This window comes from Hyperolius riggenbachi, chromosome 12 (assembly GCF_040937935.1).
Source record: "Hyperolius riggenbachi isolate aHypRig1 chromosome 12, aHypRig1.pri, whole genome shotgun sequence".
In the NCBI taxonomy this organism is placed as follows: Eukaryota; Metazoa; Chordata; class Amphibia; order Anura; family Hyperoliidae; genus Hyperolius; species Hyperolius riggenbachi.
In genome coordinates, this window is record NC_090657.1 from 9,501,955 (window position 1) to 9,523,554 (window position 21,600).

General features: G+C 45.2%; 1 protein-coding gene across 1 annotated transcript in view; it reads right to left on the reverse strand.

The window, feature by feature from the left end:
- Window positions 1-21,600, reverse strand: part of FBF1 (Fas binding factor 1) — a 169,435-nt gene that overhangs the window by 139,395 nt on the left and 8,440 nt on the right. Inside the window, exons 2-6 of the mRNA XM_068264242.1 lie at window positions 20,797-20,824; window positions 16,963-17,004; window positions 12,745-12,838; window positions 12,586-12,637; window positions 7,915-7,965 (exon numbers count right to left, since the gene is read on the reverse strand). Coding sequence (XP_068120343.1) covers window positions 7,915-7,965; window positions 12,586-12,637; window positions 12,745-12,838; window positions 16,963-17,004; window positions 20,797-20,824 — 267 coding nt within the window. The remainder of the gene's footprint in view (window positions 1-7,914; window positions 7,966-12,585; window positions 12,638-12,744; window positions 12,839-16,962; window positions 17,005-20,796; window positions 20,825-21,600) is intronic.

The following is a 21,600-nucleotide window of genomic DNA, read 5'->3' on the forward strand; positions in this document are numbered from 1 at the left end:
ATTCCACTGTATTTACCCTCAGCCCTGCAGCGTCCATCTCGTCTCCCAGCATAACAGCACTTAGCAGGGAAGAATATATGCAGCTCCAGCACCAGAGGAGAATCTGTGTGCGCTGCGTGTGTTCTTCCCCGCTGGGCTCTGTGGTGCTGCGGGCGGGCGGGGATGTTGCGGGGTGGGGGGATAGTGCAGGGGGAGTCCCTTTGTAAGTGGTGGCGGGGCGTCCCCATGGATGCGGAGATGCCCGCTGCCCCCCGAATAAAGTGACGGAGATGCCGACAGAGTGCGGGGAGGGGGCGGACAGTGGCAGACGTGAGGCGGCCAATGAGAGAGGGACAGGCTTGAGTGACACAGGCTGCAGCCAATCAGGCTGAACTAGCTGTGTCTGGGCAGAAAAGCAAAGGAGAACTCCCTCCCGCCCCAGCCTGCACTGCATCTTCGGTTATGCGGCCTCTTGCTGCGGCCTTTAGAGATGGGGACATGAGGATTTATCTACAATTAAAAAAAAGTAAGATTTGTTTTTAAGTTAGGCATTGCCTTTTTAGTATCCATTTTATCATTATTACCGATAGAAATAGGGAATAGTTTTTTGTTTTCAAGCCTAACAGTTACTCTTTAAGCTGGAGCTCACAGCAAAAAATCATGTATAGTGTGGACCACAAAACAGTTCAAATTCCCAATGGTTGTGCACAGGGGTAGAGGTTCCTAGACAATCCAAAAAAATCAGGAGGTCAAGCAAAACACCATCCTAACATAACAGAGAGCGCAATTGTTAATGCGTATAACATTCCACCTGTGTAGCAATGTTCCCAAGTAGGCAGTATAATCAGTGTAGTCACCATCTCAGGTGCCTCTCATTATATCTTCAGCCGTGGTATATAGATAAAGTTCATCAGAATGTCCATCAAACATACTGTTTACGTCACTATCAGCCTCAGAATTGATTTCAATCAGGATATGGTCAGGGAGATCACTGTGCTATAGTTCAGCAAATAGATAGATGTACAGTGTGAAAGTCCGCCAGGGATTATTCCCTTATGCAGGTCTCCGATCCATAGAGAAGTCACGTGATGGAAAGCAAAGTGTAGTATCATATAGATTCAAAACATGAGGGTCCCGTGTGTGTTGGCTCCTCCTGGGGCGCCCGCCGATCAGGCCATCGTGGGCCTCATATGGTGAACCTGGGGATTGATGGGGATCCCAGTGGTATGGTGTCAAGGCAGCCTTGGGGCGTCACCTAAGGCAACTGCTTTGTCGCGTAGAGCCGCGCACTTTCCCCTCTCCGCAATACGCCATTGAGCAGGAAACAGCTCATCAGTGGCAAATTCCATCTTGGCCACTAGATGGCGCTTGCGTTGGATTGTGGATGTGCGCGGCTCCTCTATGCCGGCTGGGACTCGGTCCTTCTACCTGCGCGCGCAATTGTGTGACGTGCTGGTGTGGGGCGGATCCTCGTACGGCGTGGCGTCCTGAGGCCGCCATTATTAGGCCGGCATTCGCACACATGGGGACATCTGATGAGCCTGCCCTGATGATGCTGGCGACTTTGCCAGGGAAACCGGTCGGCAATCCAGGGCTCATTGCCCACCAGTAGCTCTGCTCCACCCGGGGGCCCTTCTTAACTTTATCTGCACAGGACGGATGAGTATTTTTTTTGCATACCATGCACTTTATTATCATACTATGATTATGGATGGACTTCCTTTATACATACTATAACTCTTCAACTCAGCTGAGTGCAACATGTTATTCAGTGATACAACCCACCACGGGACCCTCATGTTTTGAATCTATATGATACTACACTTTGCTTTCCATCACGTGACTTCTCTATGGATCGGAGACCTGCATAAGGGAATAATCCCTGGCGGACTTTCACACTGTACATCTATCTATTTGCTGAACTATAGCACAGTGATCTCCCTGACCATATCCTGATTGAAATCAATTCTGAGGCTGATAGTCACGTAAACAGTATGTTTGATGGACATTCTGATGAACTTTATCTATATACCACGGCTGAAGATATAATGAGAGGCACCTGAGATGGTGACTACACTGATTATACTGCCTACTTGGGAACATTGCTACACAGGTGGAATGTTATACGCATTAACAATTGCGCTCTCTGTTATGTTAGGATGGTGTTTTGCTTGACCTCCTGATTTTTTGGATTGTCTAGGTACCTCTACCCCTGTGCACAAATTTTGGGAATTTGAACTGTTTTGTGGTCCACACTATACATGATTTTTTGCTGTGAGCTCCAGCTTAAATGTCTTTTTGATCAATCTTGATGCTAACGGTTAGACCTTTGGTCCATTGGTCAATAACTCTGTCCCTTCGGTGTTTGGAGTCAGGGCTCTGTTTTTTTAAAAAAGAATGTTACTAATTTTATATTTTGTGATAAATAAATGATATAGGTTTTATATGATAGTCCTCTTCCTTTTACTTAAGTGAGTAGTTTACAATTTATGAGTCTTAGACTCAAAGGAAGCACCTAATTGAATATTTGAGACCCATAGTGTGAACAACTATTTTAAATACCCTCAATTTATTTACAAGTTATTTATGTTGGTAACTATCGGGGCAGGCTAGGGGACAAAGGGTTAAACAGACACTGAAGCGAGAAAAAAAATATGATATAATGAATTGGTTGTGTAGTATAAATAATTACTAGAAGATTAGCAGCAAAGAAAATATTCTCGAAAATATTCTCATATTTTTATTTTCAGGTATATAGTGTTTTTTCTAACATTGCATCATTCTATAATATGTGCAGATTACACAACACTCAGCATTCAAAATGATTCTTTCAGAGCAGTCTGTGAACTAATGACCTCTCCTCTAGCAGAGAAAAAGAAAACTGTTCAGTTACAGTTGAGATAATAAAAGTCAGATAACAGCCCTCTCCAGGACTTTGAAAGTAGTAGAGATTAATGGCTTTTTTTGCATAGAGATAACAACTGGAGTTTCTTAACTCTTCCTGTACTGGAAACAATTAGACTGATGTATCTGATCTTAATGTTTTATTTCTTAGCTGTGCTACACATACAAATCAAAATATCATCATTTTTTTTCCGCTTCAGTGTCTCTTTAAAGGCTTTTTATTATTTATTTTATGTTTTAACACTGTAATATTAAATGTGCCCACTAGATGTCGCCTGCTTAGAATGCTAAAGCAAATGAAAGTTAAAGTATTTTATATATTTATTTTTTTACTTGCCCTCATGGAATGATCAGTGATGTTTGTTACAGAACTGCTCATTCATGATTTTGTCAAAATTGCACTACAGATTGGCTTTGGGAACATATTGTTCCCATTCACCAATCTCAGTTGCAACCAGGGGTCATATGCAGATATGCAGAGACATATATCTATGCCCCTGGAACGAGAACAGTACTCCCGCGGGGTGTAGATATACTGCCGCTGGTTAAATGTTTTTATTTACATTTATGTAGATATATGGAATATGAATTGTTTGAATAAAATTGTAGACTTTTTCGGACATTTTGGAGTAGTGCCTGTAAATATATATATATATATATATATATATATATATATATATATATATATATATATATATATATATATATATATATATATATACACACACAGTGGAGGAAATAATTATTTGACCCCTCACTGATTTTGTAAGTTTGTCCAATGACAAAGAAATGAAAAGTCTCAGAACAGCATCATTTCAATGGTAGGTTTATTTTAACAGTGGCAGATAGCACATCAAAAGGAAAATCGAAAAAATAACCTTAAAGGAATACTTAAGTAAAAAAAAAAATGACATTTACTCGCCTGGGGCATCCCTCAGCACCCCGAAGCTGGATGGTGCCCTCGCAGCCCCGCTCCAATCGTCCTGTCCCCGCCAGCGGCTACTTCCGGTTCGGCGACAGCCGCCGACAGGCTGGGAACGCGGCTGATTTTCCGCGTTCCCAGCCGCTGCTATCACCCACTATGCTGCTATAAAGCATGGTCTTTCCCATGTTGGAGAGTTTGGAGTCTGCTTGATTGATTGATTCTGTGGACAGGTGTCTTTTATACAGGTGACTAGTTAAGACAGGTGTCCTTAATGAGGGTGACTAATTGAGTAGAAGTGTCTAACCACTCTTTGGGAGCCAGAACTCTTAATGGTTGGTAGGGGTTCAAAAACTTATTTCACTCAATGAAATGCAAATCAGTTGCTATCTTTTATTTAAGGTTATTTTTTCGATTTTCCTTTTGATGTGCTATCTGCCACTGTTAAAATAAACCTACCATTGAAATGATACTGTTCTGAGACTTTTCATTTCTTTGTCATTGGACAAACTTACAAAATCAGTGAGGGGTCAAATAATTATTTCCTCCACTGTATATATGTCATTCATTCATTTAATCCTGTGTCTCCCACTGGAGCAAGGGGCCTCAACAAATGTGTGCCACCGGTTTCTGTCCTGGGCGATTTTTTCTATCTCAGTCCATGTTGCCCCGCCTTCCTTATTTCTTCCTCTACACTTCTTCTCCAAGTTATCTTTGGTCTTTCTCTTTTTCTGCTGCCTTGAGGATTCCATTTTAAGGCTTCTTTCTTTCTCAATTGACTTGTCCTTGCGAAGAGTATGGCCAATCCATCTCCACTTTCTGCGTTTGATCTGCAAGTCCACTTGTTGTTCTTGGGTTCTTTCCCACAACTCTTTATTTGAAATTACATTTGGCCACCAGATATTTAGTATTCTTCGAAGGCAGCGGTTTATAAAGGTTTGGAGGCTTTTTGTTATCTCTGCTGTCACCTTCCATGTCTCACATCCATACAGGAGGACTGTCTTCACATTACTTTGGAATATTCTCAGTTTGGTTTTCGTGGAAATATCATGGGATCTCCAAATTTGGTACAGTTGTACGAAGGCTGCATTTGCCTTTTTGATTTGACTTTTGAAATCCGCACTGGCACCACCATTCATTGTCATCAGGCTGCCCAGATATTGAAACTCAGTCACAGTATCTATAGGTTTTCCGTACACCTGGAACTTTCGTTTAGGATCAACGTTGCTGTTTAATCTCATCTCTTTAGTTTTCTTGCAGTTAATCATCAGACCTACCCTCTTGCTCTCCTCTAGTAGATGAGCTAACTTTATTTCCATATGCTGGAAACTTTGTGAGAGTAAGCAAAGATCGTCTGCAAAGTCGAGATCCTCTATATGTTGTGTCAGCCCCCATTGTAGCCCAGTTCTGTTTCCAAGACATCTCTTCCTCATGACCAGATCCATTACTATCAGGAATATAGTGGGGGAGAGGGTGCACCCTTGTTTGACTCCTGTGTTGACTTCTATTGGATCGCTTAGCATGCCATTGTGAACAACTTTGCATGTATAGTCCTCATAAAATTGTTTTATAAGAATTATGAGGTTTCTTGGTATTCCGTATTTCTCGAAGGATTTCCACATAGACATTCTTTCCAAGGAGTCAAATGCCCTGAGAAAATCTATGAAGACCAAATACAGTGGGACTCCTAGTTCCAGACATTGCTCTATTATAATGCGCAATGTGTTTATTTGGTCTGTGCAAGATCTGTTTTTGCGGAAACCAGCTTGTTCTCTCCTGAGTTTTTGATCCACGTGGTCTTTCACTCGATCTAGTAAAATTCTTGTGAATACTTTGCTGGGAATAGATAGTAATGTGATCCCCCGCCAATTATCACACACCGTTGTATCACCCTTCTTTGGCAGCTTCACAAGGACACCCTTTTTCCAGTCAGCGGGAATTTGATGTTCCTCCCAGATTTTCTCAAACAGTGGCTGTAAAAGTGCAGCTGAAATTTCAACATCTTCTTTTAACATTTCTGCTGTAATGTTATCAAGCCCGGGAGCTTTTCCGCTTTTCAGCTTCTCAATGGCCTTGATGATTTCTTCTTTCCTTGGTGCTTCGGTGTTTATGTTTGGGTCGTGTTCCTTGCATTCTGGGTGTTCTTGTTCAAATTGTTGGCCGCTTTCTCTACAATCCTTATTCAAAACTTCCTGGAAGTGTTACTTCCATCTTTGAAGCTGTTCTCTCTCATTTGTAAGGATTGCTCCACCTTTATCCTTGACATGACTTCCCGTTCTGTCTTTCCTCTTTGAGAGAACTTTAGTTATATTGTACAGTGTTCTAAGGTCTCCTATTTTTGCTGCCTTTTCAGCTTTTTGGGCCTGCTCATCTACCCAGAGCCGTCGGTCTCTTCTGGCACTTTTTTTGATTTCTCGATCTTGTTCGTTGTATTTCCCTTGGAGGATTGCCTTTTGGCTTCTTGTTTTGCAGGAATTTAGCTTTAGCTTGGTTTCTTTTCTTGCTTTAATTTTCTGCCACGTATCATTTGACATCCAGTCCTTCCTTCCCTGCTCCCTAAAGCCTAGTACTTCTTCACAGGTCTCTGCGTACACTTCCTTTACTTTGGTCCATCTAGTCTCGGCAGTGTCGTTCTCAGCCACCTCCACCAACTCGCGAAGTGCCTCAAATCGGTTATGAAGTTTTGTTCTGTACTCTAGCTTTTTGTCCTGGTCTTGGAGTTTTAGTATGTCGTATCTCCTTGGATCTCTTTGTGATAACATCTTTACTGTTTTGATCTTCATTCGGAAGATGGCAGTAATATATATATATATGTGTGTTCTGTCCTCACTGTCCTCATTAACAATGCATTTTATTCATCATGTTACATTTGTCGCTGTAACTACCAATTCTGTATTATGTACCAGTGTCTATATTTGGTGTATACCATTGTCTATTATTATGTACCCCATGTTTGGTTCTTACTTTTGTACAATGTCACAGAATATGTTGGCGCTTTATCCTATTTAATAATTTCTCTGTCACCATGCCCCTGTGTTGGCTGTCTGCTGTGTGGGCAGGCCGTCAGTTGCTTGCGCGGGATCGTGGGCGTGCGGAACGTGGCTGAGGACATCGCTCATGCTCAGTAGCAGTTCTCTAGCACCCATAATGACTAGTACATCAATATTAATAATATATCTATGATTGGGCATGTATTTATTTTGTATTTTAGCTCATTGTGAGAGTTTGAATGCAGAGGGCTAATGACGGTTTGTACATTATGTAGTAGAGCGGATGACATCAGGATATAGTCTAGGCGAGAATGTGACCTGTAAGATGATGAGTGACAGAGCTGGAAGGTAAACACTACCCCTACCCAAAGGAAAGCCCAGTAGAGACTAGTCTTCCTTCGCCAGCTGAAGAACTTTGGTATGGCCCAGGAGCTTCTGATGAACTTTCACACCGCCACCACTGAATCTGTCCTCTGTTTATCCATCCTGGTTTGGTACGCTGGCTCCTCCCCCAGTGACTAATACAAACTACAAAGGGTTATCAGATCAGCAGAGAGTGTCTTCAGGAAATCCCCCCCCCCCCCCCCCCTTGACCTCTACAACTCCAGACGGCGCTCTAGAGTGCTGAGGTTTGCCAACAACCCCTCACGCCCAGGCCACTGCTTCTTCAATTAGCTCCCTTCAGGCCATTTTCCCCAGGACCTCAAGGTATAGGAACAGTTGTTTCCCCTCTGACACACACACACACACACACACACTTCCCCCAGGTTGTGGCCGATGCTGCTGTTACCAATAGACTTTCTAGTCCACTCTGAGCCACGTATGTACGAAATCCAATTCTGGGCATGACCCAGTTGTGCTTGGCGAACAAAAGGTTTCTGATTTTAATGGATACTTCAGAGCTCATCCTCCTGCCGCTCATGTATTCAGCCCTGTGAATCAGTCTCAGATGACAAAGTTTCTGAGCTCTGCAGAAAGTATCTCCTGCAGGTACTAAACCACTCTTGCCTATTGAGTTCTACTTTTGATCTTCAGGCTCACATTCTGGGCAGATAACTTCTTAGAGCCAACATTCAGGTGCTCACACATTAAGACACTTCAGTAGTAAATTAGGTTTACCTTCAAGCTTTCAAGCAGAGCCTGTGGGTCAGCATCTGAGACATCTGATTCCTGTTCAAAGAAAATAAAGCATTTTTTTATTCATTTACAGAGAAATAGAAAATGGACCATATGCAATTAACCTTTTCTCATGAGTTTTCACCTTGGAGATAATTTTTCCCCTTCTCTTTAAAATAATTTTTCTGCACTCTGCAATTGAAAAAGTACCAAAAAGTAGATCAAAAAGTCCCATCAAAATTATTTGGAGTATTTTCTTGCCTCCTGGTGGCTTAAAGGGAATGTCCGAGGTGGTTAAAAAACAAAAATCTACTTACCTCAGGCTTCCTCCATCCCCTGGCAGTCGTCCCGTGCCCTCACCACAGCTCTGCTTACCGCCGGTGGACCCGGGTCCCCTCCGGTACAAGAGGACTACTTGCGCTCCAGCGTGCGGCTCACTTAGTCGTGCTGACGTCATCCGAACTGTACTGCGCAGGAACAGTAGTTCTACGCCTGTGCAGTACAGTCTGGATGACGTCAGTGCGACTCCGTGAGCGGAAGGGACCAGGAGCCACCGGAGCTTCAGCAAGGGTACAGGACAGCCAGGGGCTAGAGGAAGCCCCAGGTAAGTAGACTTTTGATTTTTAATGATCCTGGACCTTTCCTTTAAAAGACATTTTGACAACTTGTGAAAATATCACCTAGGAGAGATCTAAGGAAAAAAAGTTAATTGCATATGGATCAGACAAGTATTGCTTTTTCATAATACCAAAACAGAAAAATCAGCATGATTGGTTTTAAATAGTACTCGGCTTCAAAACATGGTACTTAGCGATTGCCTTTACATTAGGTTATTCTGGGAATAACAGATATAGTTATTATATAAAATAGTGGAAAACAAACATTTTATACGAGTGAAAAACTCTTGACTGTATACCTATTGGAGAGATCGTTTCACAGCACATGTCCAGAAAAGACATAAGGCAAATCCTATCAGCAAAGACATGGCAACAATAAAAAAACGAAACAAAAACAAAAAACTGTGTTGAGTGTGAAGTAGTACAACCTTCGCCAGGCTGACTTTTTCCTGGCAATTTTGTGAGCTCATATTAGACCCAGATTGAAGCCCTTGGTTGTAAGATCATCGGGGCACTCATGGCGGCGGAACACCGAGGTTCGGGCTGAGGCGCAAGCTTCCGGGTATCGCCAGGCCACTGACGTCACTGGAGCGCAGCTTGGCGCTCAGCTCCCATTGGATAGGCGGTGGAAGCACTCTCAGTATGGGCTCCACCACTGTAAACATTAGCCATGTGTTTGTGTTGCATGTCAGCTGACCTGCTGACACGCTGGTATGTCATTGGTTACTTTCGATTCTTTTTGTTTCTGATTGGTTAGTCCTTGTATTTAACCTTCCTGGCGGTAAGCCCGAGCTGAGCTCGGGCTATGCCGCCGGAAGGCACCGCTCAGGCCCCGCTGGGCCGATTTGCATAATTTTTTTTTGCTGCACGCAGCTAGCACTTTGCTAGCTGCGTGCAGTGCCCGATCGCCGCCGCTACCCGCCGATCCGCCGCTATCCGTCGCGCCGCAGCCGCCCCCCCCCCCCCCAGACCCCGTGCGCTGCCTGGCCAATCAGTGCCAGGCAGCTCTATGGGGTGGATAGGAATCCCCTTTGACGTCACGACGTCGATGACGTCATCCCGCCCCGTCGCCATGGCGACGGGGGAAGCCCTCCAGGAGATCCCGTTCTTTGAACGGGATCTCCTGATCGCCGATCGCCAGCGGCGATCGGAGGGGCTGGGGGGATGCCGCTGAGTAGCGGCTATCATGTAGCGAGACTTTGTCTCGCTACATGAAAAATAAATTAATTAATAAATAAATAAAAAAAGATTTGCTGCCCCCTGGCGATTTTTTAGCAAACCGCCAGGAGGGTTAAGCATGGTGAGCGCCCCAAGACATCGCCCGTGATAGCATTAGCTTTTGGCTTGTTGCTGGGTATGCGCTCATAAACTGATTCCTGTTGCCGACTCTTGTATCTTGACCACGCTTTACTCAAGGTTGATTCCCTGTTGCCGACCCTGCCTTGTATCCTGACCGCGCTCTATTGGATTACCCATTGCCGACTCTGCTAGTGTACCTGGACTTTGCCTGTCTGCCACCTGGATAAGGACTTGAATGAACGCTGCCTGGACTGACATCTGGCTAGTACTGACCACGTTAGCTCTTAAGTGCCTGAACTGCATAACCATTCTACCTGCTTGCAGTCATCTAACTCATCTGGATTGCCTCATCCGTCAGGCCTCAGGTGACTATTATACTTGTGGTACTGTGCCTTGTATTATCAATATTGGTTCTGTTTGGTGGATTACAATCTGTCAGCCTGTATGCTATATCTACCTGCAGGGTTATTGCAGTTCTGTGTTAGGTAGGAGCTTGGTTCAGGTGTTACGGGCTGGGCTATAGGTCAGTCATATGGGCATACAGCCTGACCTGTAGTCATTGACCAGACAAGCCTAACATTGGTATTATGGAGATAGAAAGTATACAGAATCTTTTCAGTGATGACACAGAAAGCAGCAGCCAAACAGATTTCCACCACTCATTTCTTTTCAAAACAGAAATAATTTGTCCACAGCCATTCACATTCACCTAAACTACACTATTAAAGGTGGTAATAACTACTATAAGAATAGTCCACTTCAAGTGAACCTGAGCTATTGTTTGGGTCACCTGCAATCCAAAACACCTGCAAAGGGTTCCTATTTCATATATTAGTTTCACCTTTCAAGTTGAATTTCTGAAATAAATGGACTTTTGCAGGATATTCACATTTTTCAAGTTCCATCTGTATATGCAAAATAAGCTTTGGACTGCATTAACTACCTCTGTATATATGTCTATTTAACTGGGTCCCCCAACGCACCATTGTGATTGGCACATGGGAGTGATGTTTGTGTGCACGGGCATATAGGCATGTGAGTTACAAAGCTCTGGCCACCGAATTCTTTATGCATAACATTATTTGTGATGCGCAATGCTACAGCTCAGTGTGCTCGGTGAGAATGACGACGCGTTTCGCCACCCGGAGCTACCCTGGACTCCAGACCTACCACGTACCCTTGTTGATGTCCCCCGCTGGACATGGTCGATGTACAAGGAATGGAACATTGGGCATGTGAGATATACATGCATTTATTTTGCATTTTGCGCACCATAGAGGCGCTCTCTTCTCTCTTCTTTGTCTGATACAGACACTTGTCAAATCCCACCACTGAGAGAGCTGCTCTGGATGTACCTTTCCTCCTTTCAGTGCCTGACACTGGCATTGGAGAACAGATTCACTTTGGACATACCCTATTTCCCTCCCTATAAGACGTACTTTTTCTCCCCAAAAATGGGGAGGAAAAAGTCCCTGTGTCATACGGCAAAGGCAGGGAATCCCCGACCTCTAAACGCCTGCTGATACGAACCGCTGACTTGCCGCCACGTCGGGATTCCCTGCCTTTGTGTGCCTTCCTCCCCCTTGTGTCTCCCGGCCCTCTGGGTGAAGTGTGAATAGCAGCAAATCACCTTCGACCGGCTCCGCCGCTGATCACAGACCATTGCACTCCCCCCGCTAGGAAGGTAAGCTGCTGCCAGTACTGCAATACCCGAGGGGGCCGGAGAAGCACGGTGGAGGGAGAGGAGGCTAACGAGGGGAGCGCAATGATCTGGGATCAGTGAGGAAGCCTGGCGAAGGTGAGTTACCGCTATTCATACTTCACCCGGGGGGCCAGGAGACACAAGGGGAAGGGAGGGAGGCACGCAGGGAAGGGGACACAGGAGCACTCATGGGAGACAAAGGAAGACACATACGGGAGACAGGGTTGGCACAGGAGGACCATTGGGAAACACATAAAGACGCATAGGGGATACCTGAGGAGATATGGGAGCACAGTAGGACACACGGGATACACAGGAGGGAAAGTGACGTCACTCCCAGCAAGCTACCTACCCGGAAATCACGCTGGTGAACAAGCGGAGTTGCGAGAAGACAACCCGAACTGCATCAGTATACGTTCACCGGAGGGATAGGAGACCGCAAGCTAACTACAAGACTCCAACAGGCGAGGCTACCAGCCGGAGCCCGCACGGAAGAACAGTAAAGCTGCAAGAGCAGTAAGTAATTGCATGAACTATTGTGGACATCATCACGGAAACTTTATGCGGATCTCTCTCATACAAAGTACATCAGTTTGACTCCATATACGGTACCTATTGGAGGTAACATACATAAGGTATATCCTTGCCCAGATTGACTGGAGAGATATAAAGGGAAATAGACTTTACAAAGCCCCTAAAAACCAATCTGAATACATATAAAATCCATGTCCCCATATAGACCACATTACAATAATAGACACCCAGGTGGCTGCATTGTATGTATGGTGGCATGCATGATTATGATATACTATATATGAGAAGTTTGGGCACATGTGAAGGCTGAGTGAGGATTTTCTATATCATGTTTTATCATTTTTAAAGTGAATTTTATAAATATCTTTATAAGATTTTTATTTGGTGAATAAACACAGTTGGTATATAGACAATAGCGCTGTCCTCTTTTTACAAATATAGATCGTAATATTTGCCCGGATGCTATAAATCCAAGTATAGATGCAGAGTGTAAAGTATATTCATAGAAAGTGCTGTTATTACCTGTGCGGATTCTTTTGCAAGCTCTCTGAAAAAGTCATCAGTGAGGGCTGACCTGGTGAGAAGCAAAACAGCAGAGAATTAAAAACAAAAATCCTAATAAAAAAATATAACTTTTTTTTTTTAGCTGGAAACTGGAAAATGAGAAAGCTGAAATCTCACTTCTTGTTTTTGCCAGATGAGAGTGTAATCTTGGATTTGTAAGCAGAAGCAGACGTCCGAGGAATAGTCTTTTGTTGCTTGGGTGTAGCTGGATCTGTAGACATGAGACCACAGAAATTACACAGAGGGACAGAGGTATCCTGAAATCAGTCACGCCACCAAATAACCCCGAATGCAAACATAGCGCAACATTTTATTAGGGAACATATCAGGATAGGAAGCGTGGCAAGTATGACAGATTGGCTGAGTAATCAACATTTTACTCACATTATAGGAAACCAAAAGGTCATGATAGAAGATAGACAATCAGCAATAAGTGACGAGATGGAATTAAAGGATTACTGTATGGGGCAAAGGGGAAAAAAAGAGTTAAGGTGGCCATACACTGGCTCGATTCGCGGCCGTTTCGACAGCAGATTCGATCCTGGGATCGAATCTGCTGCCAATCGTTCGCGCTAAACGCACCCGCCGATCCGATCTCCTCCCAAAATCGGATCGGTCCGTCGATCGCGCCGTGCGGGAAATTACCCTCAATCACCCGCGGGTAGGGAGCGCGTCGCTAGCGGCGGCCGATCCGATCAGGTATACATTACCTGACGCTGGCTCCCGGGCATCTTCTCCGCGTCTTCCCCGCATCTTCTCCGCGCTGCACCCGCTCCATCCCGGCGCTTCCTGTGTCGCTGCAGTGACCAGGAAGTTCAAATAGAGGCCGCTCTATTTGAACTTCCTGGTCATGGAGTGACACAGGAAGCGCCGGGATGTAGCGGGTGCAGCGCGGAGAAGATGCGGAGAAGATGCCCGGGAGCCAGCGTCAGGTAATGTATGCGCGGGGGGGGGGCAGGCGGCAGCGGCGGCTCCACAGATTGTGATCGGTTTCAGGCTGAAATCGGTTCACAATCTGTTTGCAGTAAAGGTAGCCATACGATCCCTCTCTGATCAGATTCGATCAGATAGGGATCTGTCAGCTGGTCGATCTAATGGCAAATCGACCAGTGTATGGCTACCTTTAAACTTACCCGGGGCTACTAATGGTCCCCCGCAGACATCCTGTGCCCTCGCAGCCACTCCCCGATGCTCTGGCCCCGTCTCCGGGTCACTTCTGGAATTTACGACTTTGAAGTCGCAAAACCACTGTGCCTTACTGCACCTGCGTGGCCTTCTCTTCACTCCCGCTGATGTCCCCGGGAGCGTACTGCACAGACGCATGCCATACTGTGCAGTACGCTCCTGTAACGTCAGCGGGAGCAAGGAAAAGGCTGCGCAGGCGTAGTGGCAAATTTAGGAAGTCAACCGGCGGCGAGGACTGGAGCATCGGCGAGTGGCTGCGCGGGCACAGGATGTCTGCGGGGGAACATTAGAAGCCCCATGTAAGTTCAACTCTTTTTTTTTTTCCCCCGACCCCCCTACAGTAATCATTTAAGGTCTGGGGCTGAGAGGTACAGTTGTGTATCATCAGCATATAAGTGGCATTGGGGAAAAAATGAATTCATTAGGGTGTCGAGACCATGCCTGCAAATGGAAGAAACGAAGAGAACAAAAACAGAGCTCTTAGGTTATCACCACAGACAACAGGTGAGGAAAGGAGGAATTTTAACAAAAGACAGTGAAAGACCTTCCAGAGAGAGAGGAAGATATCCAAGAAAGTGAGGCCCCTAATACCCAAAGATGGAAGCGTAAGATCTGGTGGCCGCTCATGGCGGCGGAACTCCGAGAACCACGCTGAGGTGCAAGCCTCTGGGTCTTGGCCTGTCTCTGACGTCACTGGAGTGCATGGTGCTCAGCTGCCATTGGATAAGAGGCGGGCGCGATCTCAGTACGCGCTCCGCCGTCGTAAACATTGACCACATGTGTGCTTTGCGCGTCAGCATCTCTGCGAACACGCTCTCTGCTGATTGGTTACTTTGGATTCCTTTACTGTCTGATTGGTTTAGTGCTAGTATAAGTGTAAGGTGAGCGCCCTCTACCATCGCCCGTGATAGCATCTGCTGGGCTTGTTGCCGAGATTGTGCTCACACCAAGTGCTTGTCTTGCTGCCGACTTGTGTTTGTCTCTTGAATAAGCTTCTTCCAGATTGCCTTACCGTTACCGACCCAGCCTAAACCTGACCATGCTTCTCTATTGGATTACCTGTTGCCGACCCCTGCTTGTTAAAAGGATTCCCATGAACTCTGCCTGGACTGACTCTGGCCTGTTTGACCACGCATCTGTCTAGTGATTATACTTCAGCCACTACCTGCTATCTTTCCATCATTTGGATTGCCTCAGCCTATAGGTCTCAGGTGACTATTCAGTGTACTGTGTTTTGCATTGCTTATTGCTGTGTTTGGTGATTGCTGCCTACCAGTTTGTATGCTACATCTGCCTGAAGGGTATTGTAGTTTGTATAAGGGCTCTTTTCCACTATGAAATGTGATCGCGATTGCGATTGCATTTCAATTTCCACCATGCAATTGAGCTACTATATTCATTATAGTACAGCTCAATCGCATACAAAACGCAGCAGGACAACGATTGCGCTTTGACCAAAATCGCATCGCAATCGGATTGCACTAATGGAAATTGCTGCTGCAGTTTCCATTAGTTTAATATACCTTGCGATTTGCGATCAGAATCAAATCGCAAATCGCAGGGTAGTGGAAAAAGGCCCTTAGGCAGAAGTTTCCGCAGGCGTTAGGGCTGGGTAATATGTCTGTCATATGGGCATACAGCCTGACTTATATCAGGTAACCAGACAAGCCTGACAGGAAGTGTCTCGATAAGCAGCGCATGGTCAACGTTATCAAACACAGAGGACGGGGGGAAAAAAAAAAAAAAAGCATGATAATGAAGTAATGGCCTTTGGATTTACCCATTGGGAGGTCATTGGCTAGTTTGGTAAGTGCAGGTTCTAGAGTGGCTGGAGCAGAAGCCAGATTGGAGTTGATCAAGTAGGGAGTATGAAGATCAGCAATGGACACATTCCACATGGACATGGTGGTAGTTTTGAGGTAAAGAGGGGGAGGGGGGGGGATGAAACCAGGGAGTAGCTGGGGATAGCTATTGGATTCAGAGATTTTTTATTTTTTTTAAAGGATACCCGAAGTGACATGTGACATGATGAGATAGACATGTGTATGTACAGTGCCTAGCACACAAATAACTATGCTGTGTTCCTTTTTTTCTTTCTCTGCCTAAAAGAGTTCAATATCAGGTATGTAAGTGGCTGACTCAGTCCTGCCTCAGACAGGAAGTGACTACAGTGTGATCCTCGCTGATAAGAAATTCCCCTTTTTTATCTCTTTCCTGCTCTCAGAAGCCATTTTCTGCTAGGAAAGGGTTTTATAGTTGGAATTTCTTATCAGTGAGGGTCACACTGTAGTCACTTCCTGTCTGAGTCAGGACTGAGTCAGGACTGAGTCAGCCACTTGCATACCTGATATTTAACTCTTTCAGGCAGAGAAAGAAAAAAAGGAACACAGCCTAGCTGTTTGTGTGCTAGGCACTGTACATACACATGTCTATCTCATTATGACACATGTCACATGTCAACTGTGTTCCTTTTTTTCTTTCTCTGCCTGAAAGAGTTAAATATCAGGTATGTAAGTGGCTGACTCAGTCCTGACTGAGACAGGAAGTGACTACAGTGTGATAAGAAATTTCCCTTTTTACCTCTTTCTTGCTCTCAGAAGCCATTTTCTGCTAGGAAAGTGTTTTATAGTTGGACTTTCTTATCAGTGAGGGTCACACTGTAGTCACTTCCTGTCTGAGTCAGGACTGAGTCAGCCACTTACATACCTGATATTTAACTCTTTCAGGCAGAGAAAGAAAAAAAAGGAACACAGCCTAGTTATTTGTGTGCTAGGCAATGTACATACACGTCTATCTCATCATGTCACTTCGGGTATCCTTTAAGTATTGGTGTAAGGATGACTTGAGTGAGAATAGAACAATGCCAGTAGAAAAAGATAGGTTATAAAGAGATGTGATGTTACAGCAGAGATGAAGGATGAGGAGATCTGTGAAATGAGATGGGAATAGGATTCAGAACACAGGTAGGTAGTAAGATGGGATTTTCAGGTTAGAGAGGGGAGAGTTTGTTCGGAGATTGAAGTGAAGGCAGTCAGAGGACAGTTCAGCTGAGGGGTGCAGACAGGACTTGAGGGCAGCAGGGTGAAGTCACTATGGGTTTTGTCAATTTTATCAGTGAAGTATGTTGGAAATGTTGCAGATATCACTTACCATCATCACCGAGAAGATCACCAAGGACATCATCAATAGAATCTGATGATTAAAATGAAAGATTATAATGTCATGTATTTTTTTTTAAGTTACATTTTCTGTATTTAGGTCTAATAATATTAGGAACAAGAATTAAATGGATGTAATAGAAAGAAACAATCACATAGTTTGCCATTATTTTTTTTGTTTACTTATAAAAAAAAAAAAAAAATGCAGCAAAAAATACAAAAAGATATGACATACAAATCTCCTCTATATTAAGGTGTACCTTGCCATCCTCCCGGGCTGCTCCGATCATGTCCTGGGAAACCCAGTCTCTCGCTCCAGTCGGCTCAGTTGTGCTGTACAGCGCATGCGCGGCAAGACCACACGGGCGCCCTCGTAGTCTGGAGTGTTCTGCACCTGCGCAGTAGTACTAATCAAGTGCATAACAATCCCGGCAGAACAATCCTGGCAAAAAGGAGCGTGATGGAGGGGTAGGGCGTGCGTCCAGGCCATGCATGCGCAATACTGTCGGACTGGCAGCGACTGGAAGCTCCAGGTAAGTATAAATACTTCAGTAAATTTGATATCAGGTTTCCATAAAGGAATCATCAGGAAAAAATGAAAAAAATCAGCGTTACTCACCTGGGGCTTTCTCCATCCCCTTGTAGCCGACTGTCCCACGCCGACCGCTCCGCTCTCCGCCGCCGTCCCGGTCTCCCCACACAGTACAGAGGCGCTGCAGTCAATCATGACCATGTTGTCCGCGGCGCACTGCGCAGTGTGCCACGGATTACGTAGCCATGATTGACAGCATCACTTCACGCAGGCGCAGATAGGATAACCTTGAGGTTGTCCTCTGCACCATGTGGGGAGCCCAGGACGGCTGCGGAGAGCGGAGCGGTCATCGTGGGACAGTCTGCTGCAAGGGGCTGGAGAAAGCCCCAGGCCCCAGGTAAAGACAATACAGTATAATCTCCTAATAGCAAACTCCAAGGGACCAGTAAAATTGGTTTACTATATCAGGAGTTCACTATATATGCCTGAATAGAGGCAGCCACTCGCTTCCTGTGAGTGGCGCCGATACCTCCATGGGCGGGACTTGCAGGACGTGTCCTGCAAAACTTTCTGCTCACACTCAAGCCAATCAGGAAGCCTCTCTTCAAAATACAGCCAATCGTGATAAGCCACTCCCATCTGTAATGTGAGTGACTGTTACCTCTGTGGGCGGGACTTAGCACTCTCCTCTCCACTCTCCTTAGTTTTGCAGCGAGTAGTCCCGCTCTGATCTGCACTACAAGTGAAAATAGTCTGTACTGCGCTCCACATGCTACCAGGAGTGTCATCGCTAATAAGGGAAGAGATACCAGGAGTGAGTACAATCCTGTGGGAGGACTGTGATGATACTTTTATTGGTGATTGCAAAGTGGAAGTGGTAACGCTGCATCCTATTTTGTTTACGTCCACACTATGCCTCACTTTCCCCAGGCTGCTTATTTGTACAGTACTGTATATCCAGTGCTGGGGCTATTCTTCTTGTCTTACAAATGTTATCAGACATCAGTTCACCTGCAACCAGCCTGAAGAGAGCAGCAGGCCATGGGATTCACACTGACATATGACGCATGCACCGCCCACCGTCATATGACGCATGCACCGCCCACTGACATATGACGCATGCCCCGCCCACTGACATATGACGCATGCACCGCCCACTTTTTACTATATCCAGAGTCAGCATCACGTAGTGTCCAAAAATCATGTTTACTATAACAGAAGTCATATTATATCAGAGTTTTCTATTCCAGGAGTTGCTCTCATAGACCTATAATGGAGATTGGCCGGGACCTGGAGCGGTATTTTACTATACCCAAATGTTTACTATACCAGAGTTTATTATAACAAGATTATACTATAATAACATCAGGCTGCTTGATTTATTTTCGCCATTGACCACAGGCTGAATGGTTATCTTGTTCCTCACAAGGCGGACGTCAGAAAAGCCATATACTATACATACAGGATCTCACAAAAGTAAGTACACCTTGCACATTTTTTGTAAATATTGAATTAAATCTTTTTCTGGGACAGCACTGATTATTGGACACTTTGATACAATGGAAAGTAGTCATTATACAGCTAGGATAGCAGTGTGAATTTGCTGTCCCATCAAAATAACACACAGCCTGTCTAAACCGCTGGCAACAAAACTGAGTACATCCCAAGCAAAGAATGTCAAAATTCTGCCCAATTAGCGCAGCAGTGCTTTTCAGCGCTGCTAGATTTGGGCGCAGCCAGCGCCGCCATAGACTAATGGGAATCAGTCTATAGCGGCGCTCAGTGAGTAACGTCGGCGCCGTCAGAAGCTTAAAAATCACAATAATTCAGCCTCCAGCAATAGCTGGAAGCCAAATTATTTCATTCCCTACCATTCATGGCGGCCTGGAGGGGGAATAGTAACTAACACGGCCCGGACTTGTGCAGAAGCAGGATCAGCCATATACCAGCTGTATCCTGCGCCGATTTCAAATGTACTCCTCCCCGGGGTCATGTGACTGGTTACAAGGTCTCAGGTGTGATTGGTTAGCAGGTGTGTTACATTTGCTGTTATTACTCTCATACTGGTCACTGGAAGTGCGGTATGACACCTCATGGCAGAGAACTCTCTGAGGAGGAGGAATTGTTGCTCTACATAAAGATGGCCTAGCCTATAAGATTACTAATACCCTGAAACTGAGCTACAGTATGGTGGCCAAGACCATACAGAGGTGTAGGAGGACATGTTTCACTCAGAACACACTTTGCCATGGTTGACCAAAGAAGCTGAAAGCATGTGCTCCGTGTCATAGTCAGAGATCCAGACTTTGTCTTTTGCAATTAGAAGTATGAGAGCTAGCAGCATTACTTCAGAGGTTGGCAGGGTGGTTGGGAGGGGGAAGGGGGGTGTCAGCCCCAGTGCCCATATGCCACATACTGCATCACATTGGTCTGCACAGTTAGGTAAAGTGACCCTAAAGGTAATTATACAACAGTCGCCCCATCCACAAAAACAAAAAACAAACACTTACACATAATAAGGCAGTGTTTGTTTGCCCCCTCCACCAAAAAACCCACACTCACATAGCTCCCAACTGTCCCTCTTTTGGAGGTCTGTCCCTCTTTGGGAGCCCTGTCCCTCTTTCCTCCTCATTTGTCCCTCTTTCAGGACTTTGTCCCTCTTTCTATGTACATATATATATATTTCTCTACTAAAAACGTGTTTGCTTAAAACTCTAAACTTTATCCCAATCCTTTAAATTGATATATTACTAATTTTAAAATGTTAATATGAAGGAAAATAAACCAGAATAGAAAGGACCAGCATGGTTTGAATTATAAAACATATTTTTCTGATGAAATCTTTATGGTATGTGTGACTAGGGGTGTGTCAGGGGCGTGATGAGGGGTGTGGCATGGGCGTGGCTCAAGTGTCCCTCTTTCTCATCTCTAAAAGTTGGGAGCTATGCACACATAAGTAAGCAGCGTTTACACCCACCGTGGCCATTTTACCCTAAAATGTTTGCAAAGCTGTGGCCACCCCCACCTGCCTTGCCAAGGTCCGGCCACCCCCAGCTTGGCAGCCTGAGGCAAAACAGGTGGGAGTGGCCACAGCTTCCAAAAACACTTTGGGAAAAAGTGCCATGGCAGTTTTGCATATTAAGGGGAGCGAAGTAGGTTTTTGAACTGTTAAGACTTTTAATTATCTACTGGATCAAAAAAGATTTTAGGTATTTTACAGAAATAGGACCTATAAAACAATAACACAATATTAGGAAGCACAAGAGAAAATACTGCAGCATGCTGCAAACTAACCTTTCAGTCCTTTTTTGTTTTTGGAAGCCTAAAATGGAAAAATAGAGAAGTAAAATCAGTAACAATGACTAGAATGTATTTGTGAACTAGAAAGTTTATAAAATTGAAAGAATTGTTTAAAGCGCTTAAAGCTTCCTCTTACTCAGCTAGAGTCTTTTGAGATTAACCCTTAGATGCAGTCACTGCCATCCCATATTGTCCACTGGCCATGGCCTTGATTGCATCCTAGACCGTCTTCACTGGCACCGTTCCTTTACTGAACTCTGCAAAATTACCGACCACCATCAACCTTACGTCTAAAGGCAGCCACACACTGGTCGATTGCCACCAGATCGACCAGCAGATAGATCCCTCTATGATCTAATCTGATCAGAGAGGGATCTATTGGCTGCCTACACTGCAAACAGATTTTGAATCGATTTTACTATGAAATCGATTCACAATCTGTTGAGCTGCCGCCCCCCCCCCCTCCCCCTCCCCCCCGCATACGTTACCTGATCCGGCCGGTGCGTGTCCCCCGGTCTCCGCTGTCTCTACTCCGCTCTGGGCTTCAGCTTCACTTTACTTCCTGTCGGGGGAAGTTTAAATAGCAGAGGGCTCTCTACTGTTTAAACTTCCCCCGACAGGAAGTAAAGTGAAGCCAGCCGGAGCCCAGTGCGGAGAAGGGACAGCGGGGACAGCAGGGAAACGCGCCAGTGGATCAGGTTAAGTTATTGCCGCTAGCACTCCCGACCCTCTGGCGATCGAGCGAAATTTTCTGACAGATCGACGGGATCGATTTCGGAGAGAAATCGGTCTATCGGT